The 14,556-nt window shown below is 38.2% G+C and overlaps 1 protein-coding gene across 1 annotated transcript in view; it reads right to left on the bottom strand.

Annotated features, from left to right (window-relative positions):
- Nucleotides 1–12,804, bottom strand: part of Tmem207 (transmembrane protein 207) — a 19,537-nt gene extending 6,733 nt beyond the window's left edge. Inside the window, exons 1-4 of the mRNA XM_028783876.1 lie at nucleotides 12,730–12,804; nucleotides 10,838–10,875; nucleotides 3,751–3,795; nucleotides 2,575–2,717 (exon numbers count right to left, since the gene is read on the bottom strand). Of these exons, the coding sequence (XP_028639709.1) occupies nucleotides 2,575–2,717; nucleotides 3,751–3,795; nucleotides 10,838–10,875; nucleotides 12,730–12,804 (301 nt within the window). The remainder of the gene's footprint in view (nucleotides 1–2,574; nucleotides 2,718–3,750; nucleotides 3,796–10,837; nucleotides 10,876–12,729) is intronic.
- Between the last annotated feature and the right edge of the window lie 1,752 nt (nucleotides 12,805–14,556).

The raw sequence follows: 14,556 nt of genomic DNA, 5'->3' as shown, positions 1-14,556 counted from the left end.
GAGAGAGAGAGAGAGAGAGAGAGAGAGAGAGAGAGAGAGAGAGAGAGGATATAGCCCTTGAGAGAAATGATAAGTACTTTCTGAAATTGACATTTAAGAAATAGAGATAATATCTAATAAGTCTCAAAGCATTGCTTAGGACTTGGTAGGTTTGAAATAAACATTTCCCTTTTTTATTTTTTTAAGAAAGACAATGCCTTTCTTGCCTTTATTATTTATTTCTTTATCTATCAATTTATCCATTAGTTTTATTTATTTATTTATCTATTTATTTACATATGTTTATAATGGCTTCAGCTTAATCAGAGGCTATAATTTTAAGGCCATCTATGCATATTATTGAGGTAATGTGTTAGATTTAATGTGGTTTTTTCCCACTCTGAGGCTTTTCAGGAAGTTTAATATCAGGTATGTGAACAGCAATTCAGCAAGTAGAAAAATATTACACAACCATGAATATAACAGCAGTCATAAAATAAAATTGTAACAGAATAGTCAGGAAGTATGATATTTAAAATATAATGAGCAACTTCTCTTAAGATTTAAGGTTGCCTACTGGAAGAGTTTTCCTCATAAAAAGAAAAGGGTCAAGAAAATAAGACTACGTGTTTGCTCTCTTTTAGAAATAAAAGTTCACTTGGAAGAAAGAAATTCACATTTTTAAATAAGTATTTAAATAAAGAAAAAGAGGTCAATATTTCCATGAATATCCCTTTGACAAATATTTTGTTAATGACCATAATTCTCTTGATACTACATGAAAAGAGATTTTTATTTTAGGAGAAAGATCTATTTGTTATTGTAGAATTTAATTATCCTTTCCAAACAACAATGTCTCAAACTGATAGTGGTTTATCCTTGTTTAAGTAATGACTTCAGGGTGGAAACAGTATAGAAAATAAGAATCACTACATATTTTTCTTTTTAATATATTTTGTTAACTCTTTGAGAATTTCATTTAAGTGTAAATGACCATAACTACTCTAACTCCTTCTGGAAACAACTTCCAGGTCCACCCTACCTCCCTACCATCCCCAGGTCCACCCCTACCTTCCCATCATCCCCAGGTCCACCCATACCTCCCCACCATTCCCAGGTCCACCCCCACCACCCCACCATTCTCAGGTCCAGCCCCCCCACCATTCTCAGTTCCACCCCCACCACCACCATTCTCAAGTCCACCCCCACCTCTTCATTCCCAGTCCACCCCCACATCCTCACCATTCCCAGGTCCACCCTCACCTCCCTATCTACTCCCAACTCCCTGTCATCTTTGCTTATTTTTAATAACCCACTGAGTCTCTTTTTTGACCCACTAGTAGAGACCATCCATTGGAGATGGTTGGCCTACCAGGGGCCATAACATTAAGAAAAATTTGCTTAGCCATTAATTGTCCACAGCTCATCATTTGGGATGGGATTCTGCATACCTCTCTCCTTTCCGTGCTGGAATGTTAACTGGGTTGATGGTGTGCAGACAGCCACAGCTGCCCTGGATCCTGATTGCAGCAGCCTGTCATCTCTAAAAGACACTGTTTTGTGCCAGTTCTCCCTGGCCTCTGGCTATTTACAATCTTTTGGCCTTCTCTTCTGCAATGTTCCTGAGCACTGTGAAGGGTGTGGATGGAGGAGGGGCTGAATACCCCATAGAGCCTTAAAACTATAGTTGGAAGTTAAAATAGCTTAGGTTTTTGTTTTTAGTTTTATGTTTGTTTGTTTTCTCCATTAACTTAGTTGTTTGCTTCTTTGTTTTAAATATTGAAAATTCCACACTGGCCCAAGTTTCTGAAAGGTAGCCAAGTTAATTTTTAATCAAGAACTCTTTGGTCAGCTGTGTGATAACCTAAAACTTGGCAGGGAAAAATCTGATCATCTCTAGATAAAAAGGCAAAGCTTACAGGTGAAGAAATGATGACCAACTATAGCCACACAGAAACTGTCGAGTGTTTTTTCATTGTGCTTACAGATAAGACTGAACGCTACAACTAACTGTTGCCTCCTCCCATTTTCTTCCCCGTGTGAACACTGGAAAGTGATGGCCAGGCTATAATTTTGGATAGAACAGATAGGGTGAGTGCTTGTAGAATCGGGAGTCTTTAGGAGTTTTGCAGGGAAAGTACATCAGAGCTGTCTTGTGCCCAACACCTATGGTTTTAGACTCTCCACTGGCAACTGTTACTTCAGAAAACAAGGTTCAGTGTTATTTGAGATGAGTTAAATGAGTTGGCAAAGGCTTAGTAATTAAGCCTCTAACTACAGGTTAGGAAAGAGTGATATCAAAGCTGAACAGTCAGCGTTCCCACTCGTTTGGAGTGTTTACCTCCACACAGTTCTATTCGTTTGTTGATTGAGCAAACTGCTTAGGCTCTTTCACCATTCTCTGTGATGAGTCTGCAAAGCATATGTTCTTTCTGCTGTCTCTTTTCCTTCCAGGCTTGATCTTGTATGCGCTATCTTTAAAACATAACTTTGAGTCTCCCAATAGCTACGCATTTTCTAAATGTGTAAATCTTCTTTGCAACAATAGTTCTTCCAGATTATATAGACGAACCCAGAAGGATGTCAACAACTCACCATAAACGGGATCCAAATCTCCAACAGCAAAAACAGCCATTGTGCGTCTGGGAGGATCCATTCTGCACCTTTTCAGCCAGCACTGCAGACAGAAAAGCACTACTCCACAAAGGAGAACCACTAAGAAAATCAGCATGAAGAACCTGGCACCGAAAGTAAGAGAAGAGAAATGAGGTAGGGCATGTAGGAGTTTGAGTATCTGTCACTGTCTGGGAAGTACACAGGGTCTCAGCTATGCTTTAGCAAATGAATGCAAATGTCAATGTCAAGTTCTTGGAGGAGTCAGCTACAATCATACACTGCCAGTGTCCTCTTGGAGGGTTGGTCCTGATAGCTGGTGGCAATAATTTGTTCCTTGAAAACTGGAGGGTTAATCTAAAAAGTGAAGTCATTCTTTCCTTCTCCCCTTCTTTTCCTGGTCTTTTCCTTCTTTTTTTACTCAACATTCTATTCATTTGATCAATTAGTATTTAAACAATTGTCCTTGTGTGAGATATTGGGCTTAAGGGTTCAAAATAAAGAAGATAGGGTCTTTGCCTTTGAGGAATTGAATGTTTTATTAACATAATTGTTAATGCTAAGTTTGTAAAATATGCAAGTTTTGATTTAGGGAATTAGAAGAACTATTTTAAATTTTCTGGAGGAATACCGCATTAAAGACACATTTGGCTATGTGGGATGGCTTTTACAACCAGAAGTGGGAGAATCATTTGGAAAGTTTTCAAGAGGGGATGATTATTTTACCATTAACAAACTCTCACTATAGAATAAATTCTGCATCGTAAAACAATAGATTCCTTATCGTAGGACGCACTTAGCAAACACTGCCCTGAAGCTGATATTTCTATAGATATTGACTCATACTCCCCTAAATTTTTCTTCAGCTGTGTGTATCCCCAAGATACTCATGTTAGTCGTTAACTAATCACTCATTAACTTGTAAAAGAAGAGACTGTAGAGTGTGCAGATCTGAATTGGGGAGGTATATCATACCTGCATCTCCAAGGCTCAGGGATCCTCATAAGAGGGGAGGGACAGAAAAAGTGTCAGAAGCAGAGGGAGTGGATGTCTGTAATGAAACTGTATTTGATAGACTTGGCTATTTCAAATTATCTAGGAGGACAAGTGTGCATAGACAGCCACATGTTTTATAAAACAGTTTGAAGACAGCCTTACCAGATATACCAGCCGTCAGAATATTGCTCATCATAGTTTACACACCTAGTAATAAAGAAAGGGCAGTAAGTGTTTAATTTTAGAAAACTGAAGACAATTCTTTGGGCCTTAAACTTTATAATCAATACATCTAACTTCCTAGAATACACACCTACTCACTCTCCTACAGATCAGTTTTCAATATACTAAGCAATATTTATCCTATCTCTATATCATTCAAGGCACCGTGAAGACAGGAAGATTTCCACTAGATGTGTAAATAAAATGCTTCATTGTGATAGCTTTGACTCTAAAAGTAGATAGCCTGAAGCATGGAGACGTTAGCTAGGAACATTTTAAGGGCCAATGTCAGAAGCATTAGGTGATAATCTTCCCACCATTCTCATCTTGTTTTTTTCAGCTGTCCAAATGGAGCCCATTATAATTCAAAATCTCCAAGATGGGTTTATAATCAGTGAGAATAACTTCTAAGATGTGAACATGGGTGTGTTGTTCAACTCAAGAGGTGATACCAGGGAGTAGGTTATTGCTATAACAGACCTGACCATGCTTTTGTTTGGAAAAATGTGGATTTGGGGACTTGGGATTTAGAAAGCAGTGGCTTGCTTTAAGTGGGGCTTAATGGGCTATCCTAGTAGGCATATAGAAGACTTTGCTACTGAGAGTGATTTGAACTGTGCAGACTTGGCCCAAGTGGAGAAGAATTTCATCATGTGGCCTAGAGTCTGTTTTTGTGATATTTTGGTGAAGAATGTGTTTGCTTTTTGTCCTTATCTGTACTGAGAGTGTGCTGAGCATAGAGGGTCTTCCTTTGGAACTCGCTACACTGAAACTTTCATGGCATCCTGGGAGTACACAGTGGTACTGGTCAATAGAGCCTGGTCGACTTCTGAAAAGGAGATATTGATAGTCATGCTGTGCTCAGACAATGTTCAAGTGACGCTGAGCATGATGTTAGAGCTTGAAAGCATTTTTAATATATGGCTCCCAGTACTCTTCAGGAGGTGGTGCACTAGGTGTTCCAGGACAATAGTTAGAAGTCATATTTGACACATCATGGATTTTGTTTGCTTCTTTGTTTTTGTTTTATTTGTTTGTTTACTTTGTGCTAAACATAGAAGACAAAAATCTTTTCCTATAGCAGAATGTGACTTTTTTTTGAGCTTTAGATTTGGGGTATGTTTTTATTTGCGGGTACCTACAGAGGCTTTCAGTGTTCATAAACACATGTGGCCAAGTGAAAACTGGACACTTGAATGTAACTTTAGAAAGGATTCTAAGAGAAGTGAGCAAAGAGAAGGAGCTTGAAACTAACCAATGACAAGTCTGATAAGGGACATGGTGTCATCATCAGTTCTGAAGACTGAGCCCAGGTGCTAATGCCTGTGCAGTAAATATCTTACCAGCTGAGCAGAGAGAACGACTCCAAAGATCAAATAATCAAACCACCTGGATAAAGCAGGACTATTGAACAAATAAGGGGCTTCATTGTTCTTGTAGAGACTCATCTAAGATAGTGCAATATTTTTATAATTTGAAATTTTATATGTATCTGTCTCTATATAAAAATATGTATGACTTTTGTAGTCATGTGTGTGTATATGTGATAAAATTCTAAAGTATTAGAATGCAACAATCTTAAAAGCATAGTATGCTACTTAAGCTATGAACAAACCAGGAACTCTTGTTTTAGATTCTCAACCTCTAAGCACCTGGCTTGGAATTTGGAGTACTTCATCTTCAAATAGGAATGTCTGCCAGTATCCTTTCCATTTAAGATAGTCTATATAATGTAAAGTCAATCATAAATATTGAGTACCTCATTTTGTTTGCTATTTGAAACTGTTGAGCCATTTAACACAAATTTCTTGGTTAAAACACACCCAACCAGATTTCATTTTCTCCTTCTGAGCCCTTTGCACCCCCTTGTGGAGGTTCTGATGAACAGCAGTTCGGGAAGTCATAGTGTATTTTCACAATGACTGGCATCGAGGGACCAAGCATTTCATTCTGATCATTCACACCTGCGATCCAGAATATGAGGGACATCAATTCCTGCACTTGAAGAATTCAGGAAGAAACTACAGAGCTATTCAGGAGCAAGTCTTAAGCTAGAAGATGGGTCTTCTGGCTAGAAGGACATCTATCGTTCTTCCTGCACTCCGGTTATTTCTCAATTTGTGCTTTTCAAGAGTAACTTTTGAGTTCTTAAATAAATTCTAACAACATTATAATGGATCCAATTTTAAATGGAATATTTTCAAAGAAGAGAAAACTTGTATTCTTAAAAATAAAGTTATCATTGTATAATAGTCAGCCTAGGATGCTGATGTTAGTCTTAAACTAGCCATCAGTCAAGTTACAAAGAAGGAGAGTGCAGTGTACTAATTTAAATGGGGTAGCTATATCACAGTGGTATCTCCAAGGCTCAGGGATCATCATGGAAGTAGGGGGCAGGCAGAAAGTATGCAAGACCAATGTTGGAGCATACCTCTAGTCCCAGCACTTAGGAGGCAGAAGCAGACAGATCTGAGTTAGAGGTCAGCTTGGTCCACACATCGAATTCCAGAACAGCCAAGGCTACACAGAGAAACTCTTGTCTTGAAAAACAAACAAACAAAAGACCAAAGCCAAACCAACCAACCAACCAACCACAACAAGAATGTAAGATCCAGAAGGAATGAACATCTGGAATGAAACAGTATTTGATAGAAGTGGCAGTAGGACACATGAACTCACAATGGCTGGGATCACATGTACAAAACCTGAAAAACATCAATGACAGACAAATTCCTGGCATGGTTAGGGGGTGGGCTCATGGCATCCCACACTGTGTGAAGAGCTATTGACAGTTGTTAGCTTTTGTTTCCTTCACTAGAGAGGAAGAGCTACTTGTGGCACACAAGCTCTGAGAAACAGCTCATTCTCCAGGAAATAAAGCCCCACACCCATGCACATACAGGCAGCACTAACTCAGCTCATTGTGTATAAAAGAATCAGAGAAACCATAAGATGGGGAAATGCAAGAAGCTGGGAGAGGGAGGAGGCAAAGAATTGGAAGAGTAGACTGGATTCCAACACATTGTATGCATGTATGAATGTTAAAGAAATTATCTAGGCCCCTCTAACATATGTAGCAGATGTGCAGCTTGTTCTTCATGCAGATACCCCAACAACCGGGGCAGGGGCTGTCCCTGAGTCTCTTGCCTGCCTATGGATCCTATTCCCCTAACTGGGCTGCCTTGTCTGGCCCCAGTGGGAGAGGGTGTGCATAGTCCTGCAGTAATTTGATGTGCCAGGGTGGGTTGGTACCCAAAGGGGGCCTCCCATTTCTTAGAGGAAAAGGGGAGGTGGGATGGGGGAAGGGGCCAAGAAAGGGGGGGGGGGAGACTGGGAGGAGGAGGAGCTGAGATTTGGATGTAAAGTTAATAAATAAATAATTTAAATTTTAATTAAAAAATTTCAGGTAAAAAGGTAAAGATGTAGAGAAAAGTAAGAGTTACTAGTTTCTAAGACTTACAGGAACATTTGATATGACTAGAAGTCTTTACAAGTAGATGTCAAAGGAAATACACTGTACACCAGAGCCCCTAGGTTTGTTTTCATTTGGATATCATGGAATGATTCCCACTTGCACAGATGGCTAGACTGATCCTTATTGTTCTCCCCAGTGCTATAAATATATGAACTGAAGTTGTAAATTTGTTCATGTGATGACTTCAAAAAGCAACCTGGAGAGTTGCTGGGCTGCTCCTCTGTTTCCATCATTCTGTGTTTCCCACGGCAGAAACTTCTGGACCAGGTGCACAGCTGCATGTGAAATATTTTACTTTCAAACAAACACCAGTGACATAAGGAGAGAACACATTACTCTGCTCCTCCTGTAAAATTGAGAAAACTCAGTCATAGGTGAAATGACTTGTGTGCATACCTTTTTTTTTGTTTTTCAGATGGTGCAAGAGCGTAAACAGAAATGAACTAGCAATGGCCTCTTGTCCCTTAGCACCCTATAATACTGCAACTGGGAATGGCACTCTCTGTATTTCCATATAGAGTCTATACCCAGTATTCTGTTCCAAAATACTTTAAAGAAATGCTGCAAAAGAATGAAGAATCAAGTTCAGGGAGAGCATCTGAAAAGAAAATAGACAAAAAGTGACATCAGTTTGGTGAGTGAATGCTGAAAATCTGACATATAGCAGTGGGGGCTGATATCTGGCTCTGGTCTATACTTCCCTGCAGTTAACAGAAGGAGAGAAAGAAAGTCATGTGGAGAGGAATAGAGGAAGGAGCATTGCTCACCAATTGTACAACCATTCCTTGTTACAGAAGCCTGAAGAAAATTCTGCTAACAAGAGAAACAACATCTTCACAATATTCTTAGAATAAATGAAATAACAAATTCCACGGGCTATGTTCTCTTGAACAATCATTTCTCCACATGAGCCAATGCGTAATTCAGCTGTAATAATTTGGAAGTGGGAGAGGAGCAAATCATGTCATCTAAAACTTGACTGTAAATTGCATGGTCTCTTCAAAAAGCACAGACTGCTTACTCCTCAGTTATTTCACTAAGTGTGCAAGAAATTGAATTAAAAGTTAGATATGAATATGTTGAGGTTTATTTCACCACATTCTCCCTTCCAGGTACAAGTCTTAAGTTTTGTCTGTTATTTGCTTTCCTATGTTATTTAGTTATGTCCTTACCTTCTACGGCAGCGTCTCACTTCATAGCCTAGTATGGCCTTGAACTGGTAATGTAGCCCAAGCTGGCCTTAACTTGAGATCTTTATGCCTCAGCCTTCTCTCAGAGTTCTGAGATTATAAGCACGTACCATCACACCTTGACCTTTCCCTAATATTAAACAAAATGTTCTACTCACTGAACCAAACAGATTGTTGACATCTCACTAGGAAATCTATCCTGGCAATTAATTTACAAAGTCATTTAAATTTATATATCATATTCATATTTTGTTTATTACGATGTACTCTTTGACAGAATAATCGGTTATTTATAGAGAGAGGAGTAGATTAAAAGTATAGCTAATTAAAATGAAAGGGGGCTGCAACATGTTTATTTCATACAATTAATTATAATATTTAGATTGTATATAAAGCAGAACAATGTATTATTTACATTATTAAAAATAAGCTAGAAATACAAACCAGTAATTCAATCAAGTCACAAAAATATCCAGTGTTTAGAAGCAAATATAAGAGGAACTAATAGTAGTTAATTTTATAATGCATATAAACTTCTTGTAAAAGTCTTGGATGTACTAAAAAATGGCTGCTAAGTAATCAGAATGCATTTCATTTTAACCAGGCCTTCGCCAGATCAAGCCTGCCCCATCCCTTCCAGTTATTGTCTCTCCTTTACCCTTTGACATCTAAACATAGGTCTCCTTCTTTATTTGCACATGAACTTTGGGCCAGTTGTTTCTTTTTCTGTTTTTCATTTCCAAAGAATATGTAGAGTTAACCATGTCTATTGATCTTTTTCACTAGCGGATTTGTGTTACTGGTCTCAGATCAAAGAAATGATCCTAAATTAAAAGGCTCTCCAATATATGCAGGTGGAAAAGAGAATCTTGTTTGGATGTGGGACTTTTGGTGTTTCCTAAAATAGCATGTCTTTTATTACAGACTCATCCAGCTAACACCATCTTGAGCATGGTACTGTGTCTATCTTCAGAGGATTGACTTCTTTTATATTATTTGCCTGGAACATCAGTCACTTTTTTGTATTCTCCACCTTTCTTTCCTACTCTTTTGATTGTCAGTTGAGGCAAATTTTTGATTTTTACTCAGCAGAAAAAAAAATGAAAGTAAATATAACAGACACGGAGATGCAAAATGGCTTACTGAAGAAAGCTCACACCTAACCGTCAGTTACAACCATGCTACGGACTGATTATCTCGCTCTCCTTTGCAGTCCCTTCAATATCAAGGGAAGGCAGTAGCCCCGAAGCGCGAATGTAGCTTACAGGCTTCCCAGTACCATCCTTCCTTGTTGTAGCTTACAGGCTTCCCAGTACCATCCTTCCTTGTTGTAATGACTGGATAGTAGAGTCAACATTTAAGCCTCATCACAATCATTGGTGTTCACTATTCTATGTCAAAGGCAGAAAATAAGGAGACTAGAGGTGGGCAGCCTTGAAGTCCATAGTCGAGTAAACATTACAAAGAATCGCTCAGTCATGGCGCAGAAGAGATAGCACAATAGTAGATTCAAAAATTAATGCAAAGAGGCAGCAATGAAGGTTCATGCAAACTCTGAAAGAGCAATGCATACTTAATGGATACTTAACAGACTGTCAACAAGAGGATGGAAAACTGTGAATGGTTGCAGGGCCGAGGACAGCTCCCTCTTGGCCGGCTCCTGCTTCAGAAGCACTGCCCACAGACAGAGATGGGAGAGTGTGAGGCAGTGATAATTGAAAACAGCTGGCTGGCAGAGAGCCCCACCCTGAGCGCAGCGCTTGGCAGAAGTGCTTTCCTGACACTTGCGCTCAGTCACACTGCATTACCGTCCCCATTCATCATCATCAACGTTATTAATGGCACCTCCTCATCTCCTGAATAGAATTCTGAGAACCATTAAGTCTCAAAAACTAATGAAATGAATCAACTATTCACACAATTCGCATCCGTTGCCCTTTAAAATGCATACATAACGCAAAAAAAAGTGGGTTTATTTAGTTATATTTGAAAATGAAATGCTTTGAAACTGTTCCTTGAAATCACCATACTTATCAGTTTGGGGGCAAAGCAAGAGAGCATCACAGTTGTTTCGTGCCATAACAACCATGGAAATCTCAAAGGAGGAGAACCCAAGGGACTCGGAGGGCCTGGAGAGCCACAGCTCCTTCTTTATTTATTCAACAAAGTGATCACAATGACAACTATATTTCCTATTTTGTTGTTGTTTTTGTTTGCTTGTACTGTTTTGTTTTCTTTTCAGAAATCACGAACTTTTTAAAAACATGATTATCTTCAGGGCTTTCAAATGACTTGAGTCTGCTGATTCTTTGAATTTTTAAAAAGATAAGTAAAAACCGAGAATATTTTGTTGTTTACTTACATTTCATTTTCTTCACAGGATAGATCCGAGAGCACTAGCTGAAACACATATTTAGAACAATAAAATTCAAGCATTGCAGTGGTGTAATCCTTTAATGAAAGTAGTGCCTGGAGGCAGTGTGATTTTACATCTTTTTTGTTTTTAATTAAAAGCTTTGCAGCATAGTTTATTGTTGGTACACAGAGTTTTAATTGAAAAAAAAGTAGTATCTGGGTAGATTGATAAATTCAGCAGGAGCAGGAAATCTACTGAAGTTCCTCTGCATACGACAGGAGATGGATTTGAACAGTATATTGTTTTCTCTATAGATCTTCCTTGATCTAGAGAGCTATTGGGATCCTTGAATTTCTTTGTTTTCTCATTTTAGTGAGAGGCAGGAGGGTCATTATTTACGTATTATTTTCATGTGAAGAAAAAACATTCCCAGTCTACCGAAACAGCAGTCAATCCTGTAACTTTTAATAGTAGTTAAATATACATATAAAAGGAGTCCTTTTAATTACTGAAGTAAATTTGTGGTCACATGATCTTCCTGTTTAGGTGGAAGATAAAATAAAAACTTCTATTTATCAAAGAAGAAAAGAAATAACCTTTGAGAGGTCCAAAATCCTCAGCAATCTAACAAAAGTCTCTTACTTCTAGGTGCTGAACCTTAGAGGCTACAATATTTCACACCTACAATCACAAGAAAAGAGGTGTTTCTTTTTAGTGACTTTGTATGCTACTTTGACTCTATGAATTGACACTCCTTTGTACAATGAGACTTTTCAAGGCTTTTTAAACATCACTTATATGTAGCACTGAGGGTTGGTAAGGTCAGTTCAGGTATTTATTTTTCCAGATTATCACATGTAAATGTAAGCACAAATAAATTGTTACAAAATTTCAAGTGATAAGCTTGGGGTTTTTGTATTTAATATGATGCTTTCCCCTTGATCTCAAACGTGCCTTTTTTAGCACCTAGTATTTATGCCATATGGAGCAATGGATTGGCCATCAGAGAGCATGATAATGAACAATTTATAAGCACAGAAGATGAGTTGTATTCTCTTTTGCTAGAATGCTGCAAAGAGATTTGCATACTAACCGGGAGGAAAATGAGCACTCAAATTCTGTCTACAAAGAAACTTTGTTTATGATTAAATGTAAACCATTTGGGATCTAGCTTAACAGATAAAACAAATTAAGCCAGGCTTTCCCTTTCATGTCACTTCCTAGTCTTCTCTATCTGTGGTACCTCAGTAAAGAGTGTGTGGTATCTCATTATCACCACCAAAGGCCAAGGCATTAGCCGCCAGGTTCCCAGGTTGTTTTGAAATAGAGAAAGGAGGACTTAATATGCTGTAAACCTCATTCTTTCAGATGCCTTGCATTGGAGTAACAGAGATACAAGGATGTCATTGTTGGTTGCAGAAAGATGCTGCCACAGACTAGCCATATAAACCTAAAAATGGCTGTGTCTGCAACAGTCATCACTGAAAAACTTTCAAGAATCCAGTGAGTTGCAGAGATTGGTAAACATTTTCTAAATTAATACTGCCATAGCATTTCTGTGTCCATAGTGTCTCTGAGTTTGAAAACATTCCAAAGCATAACAAAGTAAAGTGTCCTTTTTTCAGCAGCATTGCAGCTAGTAACAAAGTAACAAAGTAAAGTGTCCATTTACATCCCGGATTTCAGCAGCACTGCAGCTAGTACCAAAGAAAGGAAACTGGAGATCATTAATGTACTCATTTCCAATTTTGGAACAATAGCTAATACAAATCATGGGGTGCTGGTAACACCTTGAAGAGAATCCTTTACATGCAGTAGTTAAATCACACAAAGGAAAAATTCTCAGTATATCAACCCCAAAGAGACCTCCAAATGCTACCAAAAGTATCAATGATTACCTGGAATAGTGACAAACACAGGCATCCCGTTGTTGGGATTTTGGAAGCGACACGGAAAGGACTGGATCTTGACATACTGAAAAGAATGATGTACCCAGATATTGTGGCTTACTTACTCTGATTAAATCTCTCAGAATGTGTTAGGCCTGCTGCAGTGTGCATTAATGATGGAGTAGGTGACCAATAAAGGGCATACAGGGATGGAATGTTAGCTGCATGCTCACAGGTCTAGGAGCTCAAGGAGTTTAAGGTCAGAACCCAGGGACTGTTTGTCAAGGCTTTTAAATGCTGACCTGCAAAGCCAGCTGGCTGTTTGAATAACTTTCAGTATTCAAATGCATATTTTATTCCAAAGAACATGTGAGAGTTTTCTTTCTTTCTTCTTCTTTTTATCTATTTATTGTTTAAATACATCTTGTAGTGTAAACATTAATTCAATCCTCTATGCTGTGTAGACCATCTTTGCTCTTCTTCTCCTACATATCATTTTGAGTAGGACATTGTCCTCAGCCTTCTGTCTCCAGTGACCAGATTAGCAAATTTAAAATTTAAAAATACAGTAGGAAGGGGTGGATAAGAAAATATATCCTTTCATATATAACTAAAAATACTAGAAGGTAATTATTGGGCAATATCTACTAAATTAAAAAGCACCCTTTGGCCGCAGCTTTACCTTTCTAGAATGTGTTTATATCTTTACATTGTTTAACCCTGTAAATGGTACATATAATAATTTGCAGTGCTGCTCACTAAAACACTAAATGTCCATCAACAAATACAAAATGGTTACATACATGTGGCAGAAGAGGTAGAGGCTATAATGATTATTTCCAGGAATTACTTTTAAATATGAAAAACAGACACAGAGAGTGATGCAGAGAGGGCTTTTAGTGTTATTTTTAAATAAAAGGAACAAATGATAAAAATTATCCTATAGCATGTTACTTTTTTTATTAAAAAGGAAGGCATAGTTAGTGTGTTCCCTGTGGAAAATATGCTGCATATGCTTGCATGTGCACAGAATGTGACATAGATTGTCAAAAGTGTGTGTCAGGGAACTAGAGACTAAGAAAATAAGTGTGGAAAGAAAAAGTTTTACTATCAGTTTCTTGTCTCTTTGCTACATGTACATTTTGTCTAAATGTCATTAAAATGTTTTATGCATTCATATTTAAAGGGCCAGATTTGAAATCAAATATCTAGAATTCAAAAGCATTGTGCAATGTAAGTAATACAATTGTTTACCAAACTCAATTTTAATTATTATATAGGAACCCATTTAATGATTACATACATAGATTACACTAGAAACTAAACTCCAGCTCTGAACTTGGAATTAAGGCTTCTGGATTATTTGCACTGCATCTGGACAGGCGAAGCAGGCTCAGTGACAGCCATGGTCTGTTTAGTATGCAGACACAGACACAGCCATGAATTTCAAAGCAGAGGAAGGGCTCTGTGCCAACGCCAACAGGAGAAAAGTAAACCAAGCCTACAGTATTATTTGTGCCTCAGACAGCCTCCATTTTGAGTGTCTCTGAAGCCTGTAATTAAACAGAATGAAAAATAGGCTTTTCACTGGTGAACTTATTTATTAGTCGGTCAGAAGCCTGACTTCCGTCAGCGAAGTCAATGATCTTAAGCATTTCTGGGAAGGAAAGGAAGGCCAGATGATGAGAAAAGAGATGGAATGGAAATAAGAGCTCAATGCTTGGGTTAGTCTTAGAAACTGGCGCAATGACCAACCAGATACGAGGAGTAAACAATTCTTGCCTAATAGCGCATGACTGTGCAGCAGGGGGCTAGCTAGAGGCATAGAGACTGAAT

This window comes from Grammomys surdaster, unplaced genomic scaffold (assembly GCF_004785775.1).
Source record: "Grammomys surdaster isolate TR1022 unplaced genomic scaffold, NIH_TR_1.0 1166, whole genome shotgun sequence".
Lineage (NCBI taxonomy): Eukaryota > Metazoa > Chordata > Mammalia > Rodentia > Muridae > Grammomys > Grammomys surdaster.
This window is presented reverse-complemented; position numbering and strand designations above follow the sequence as displayed.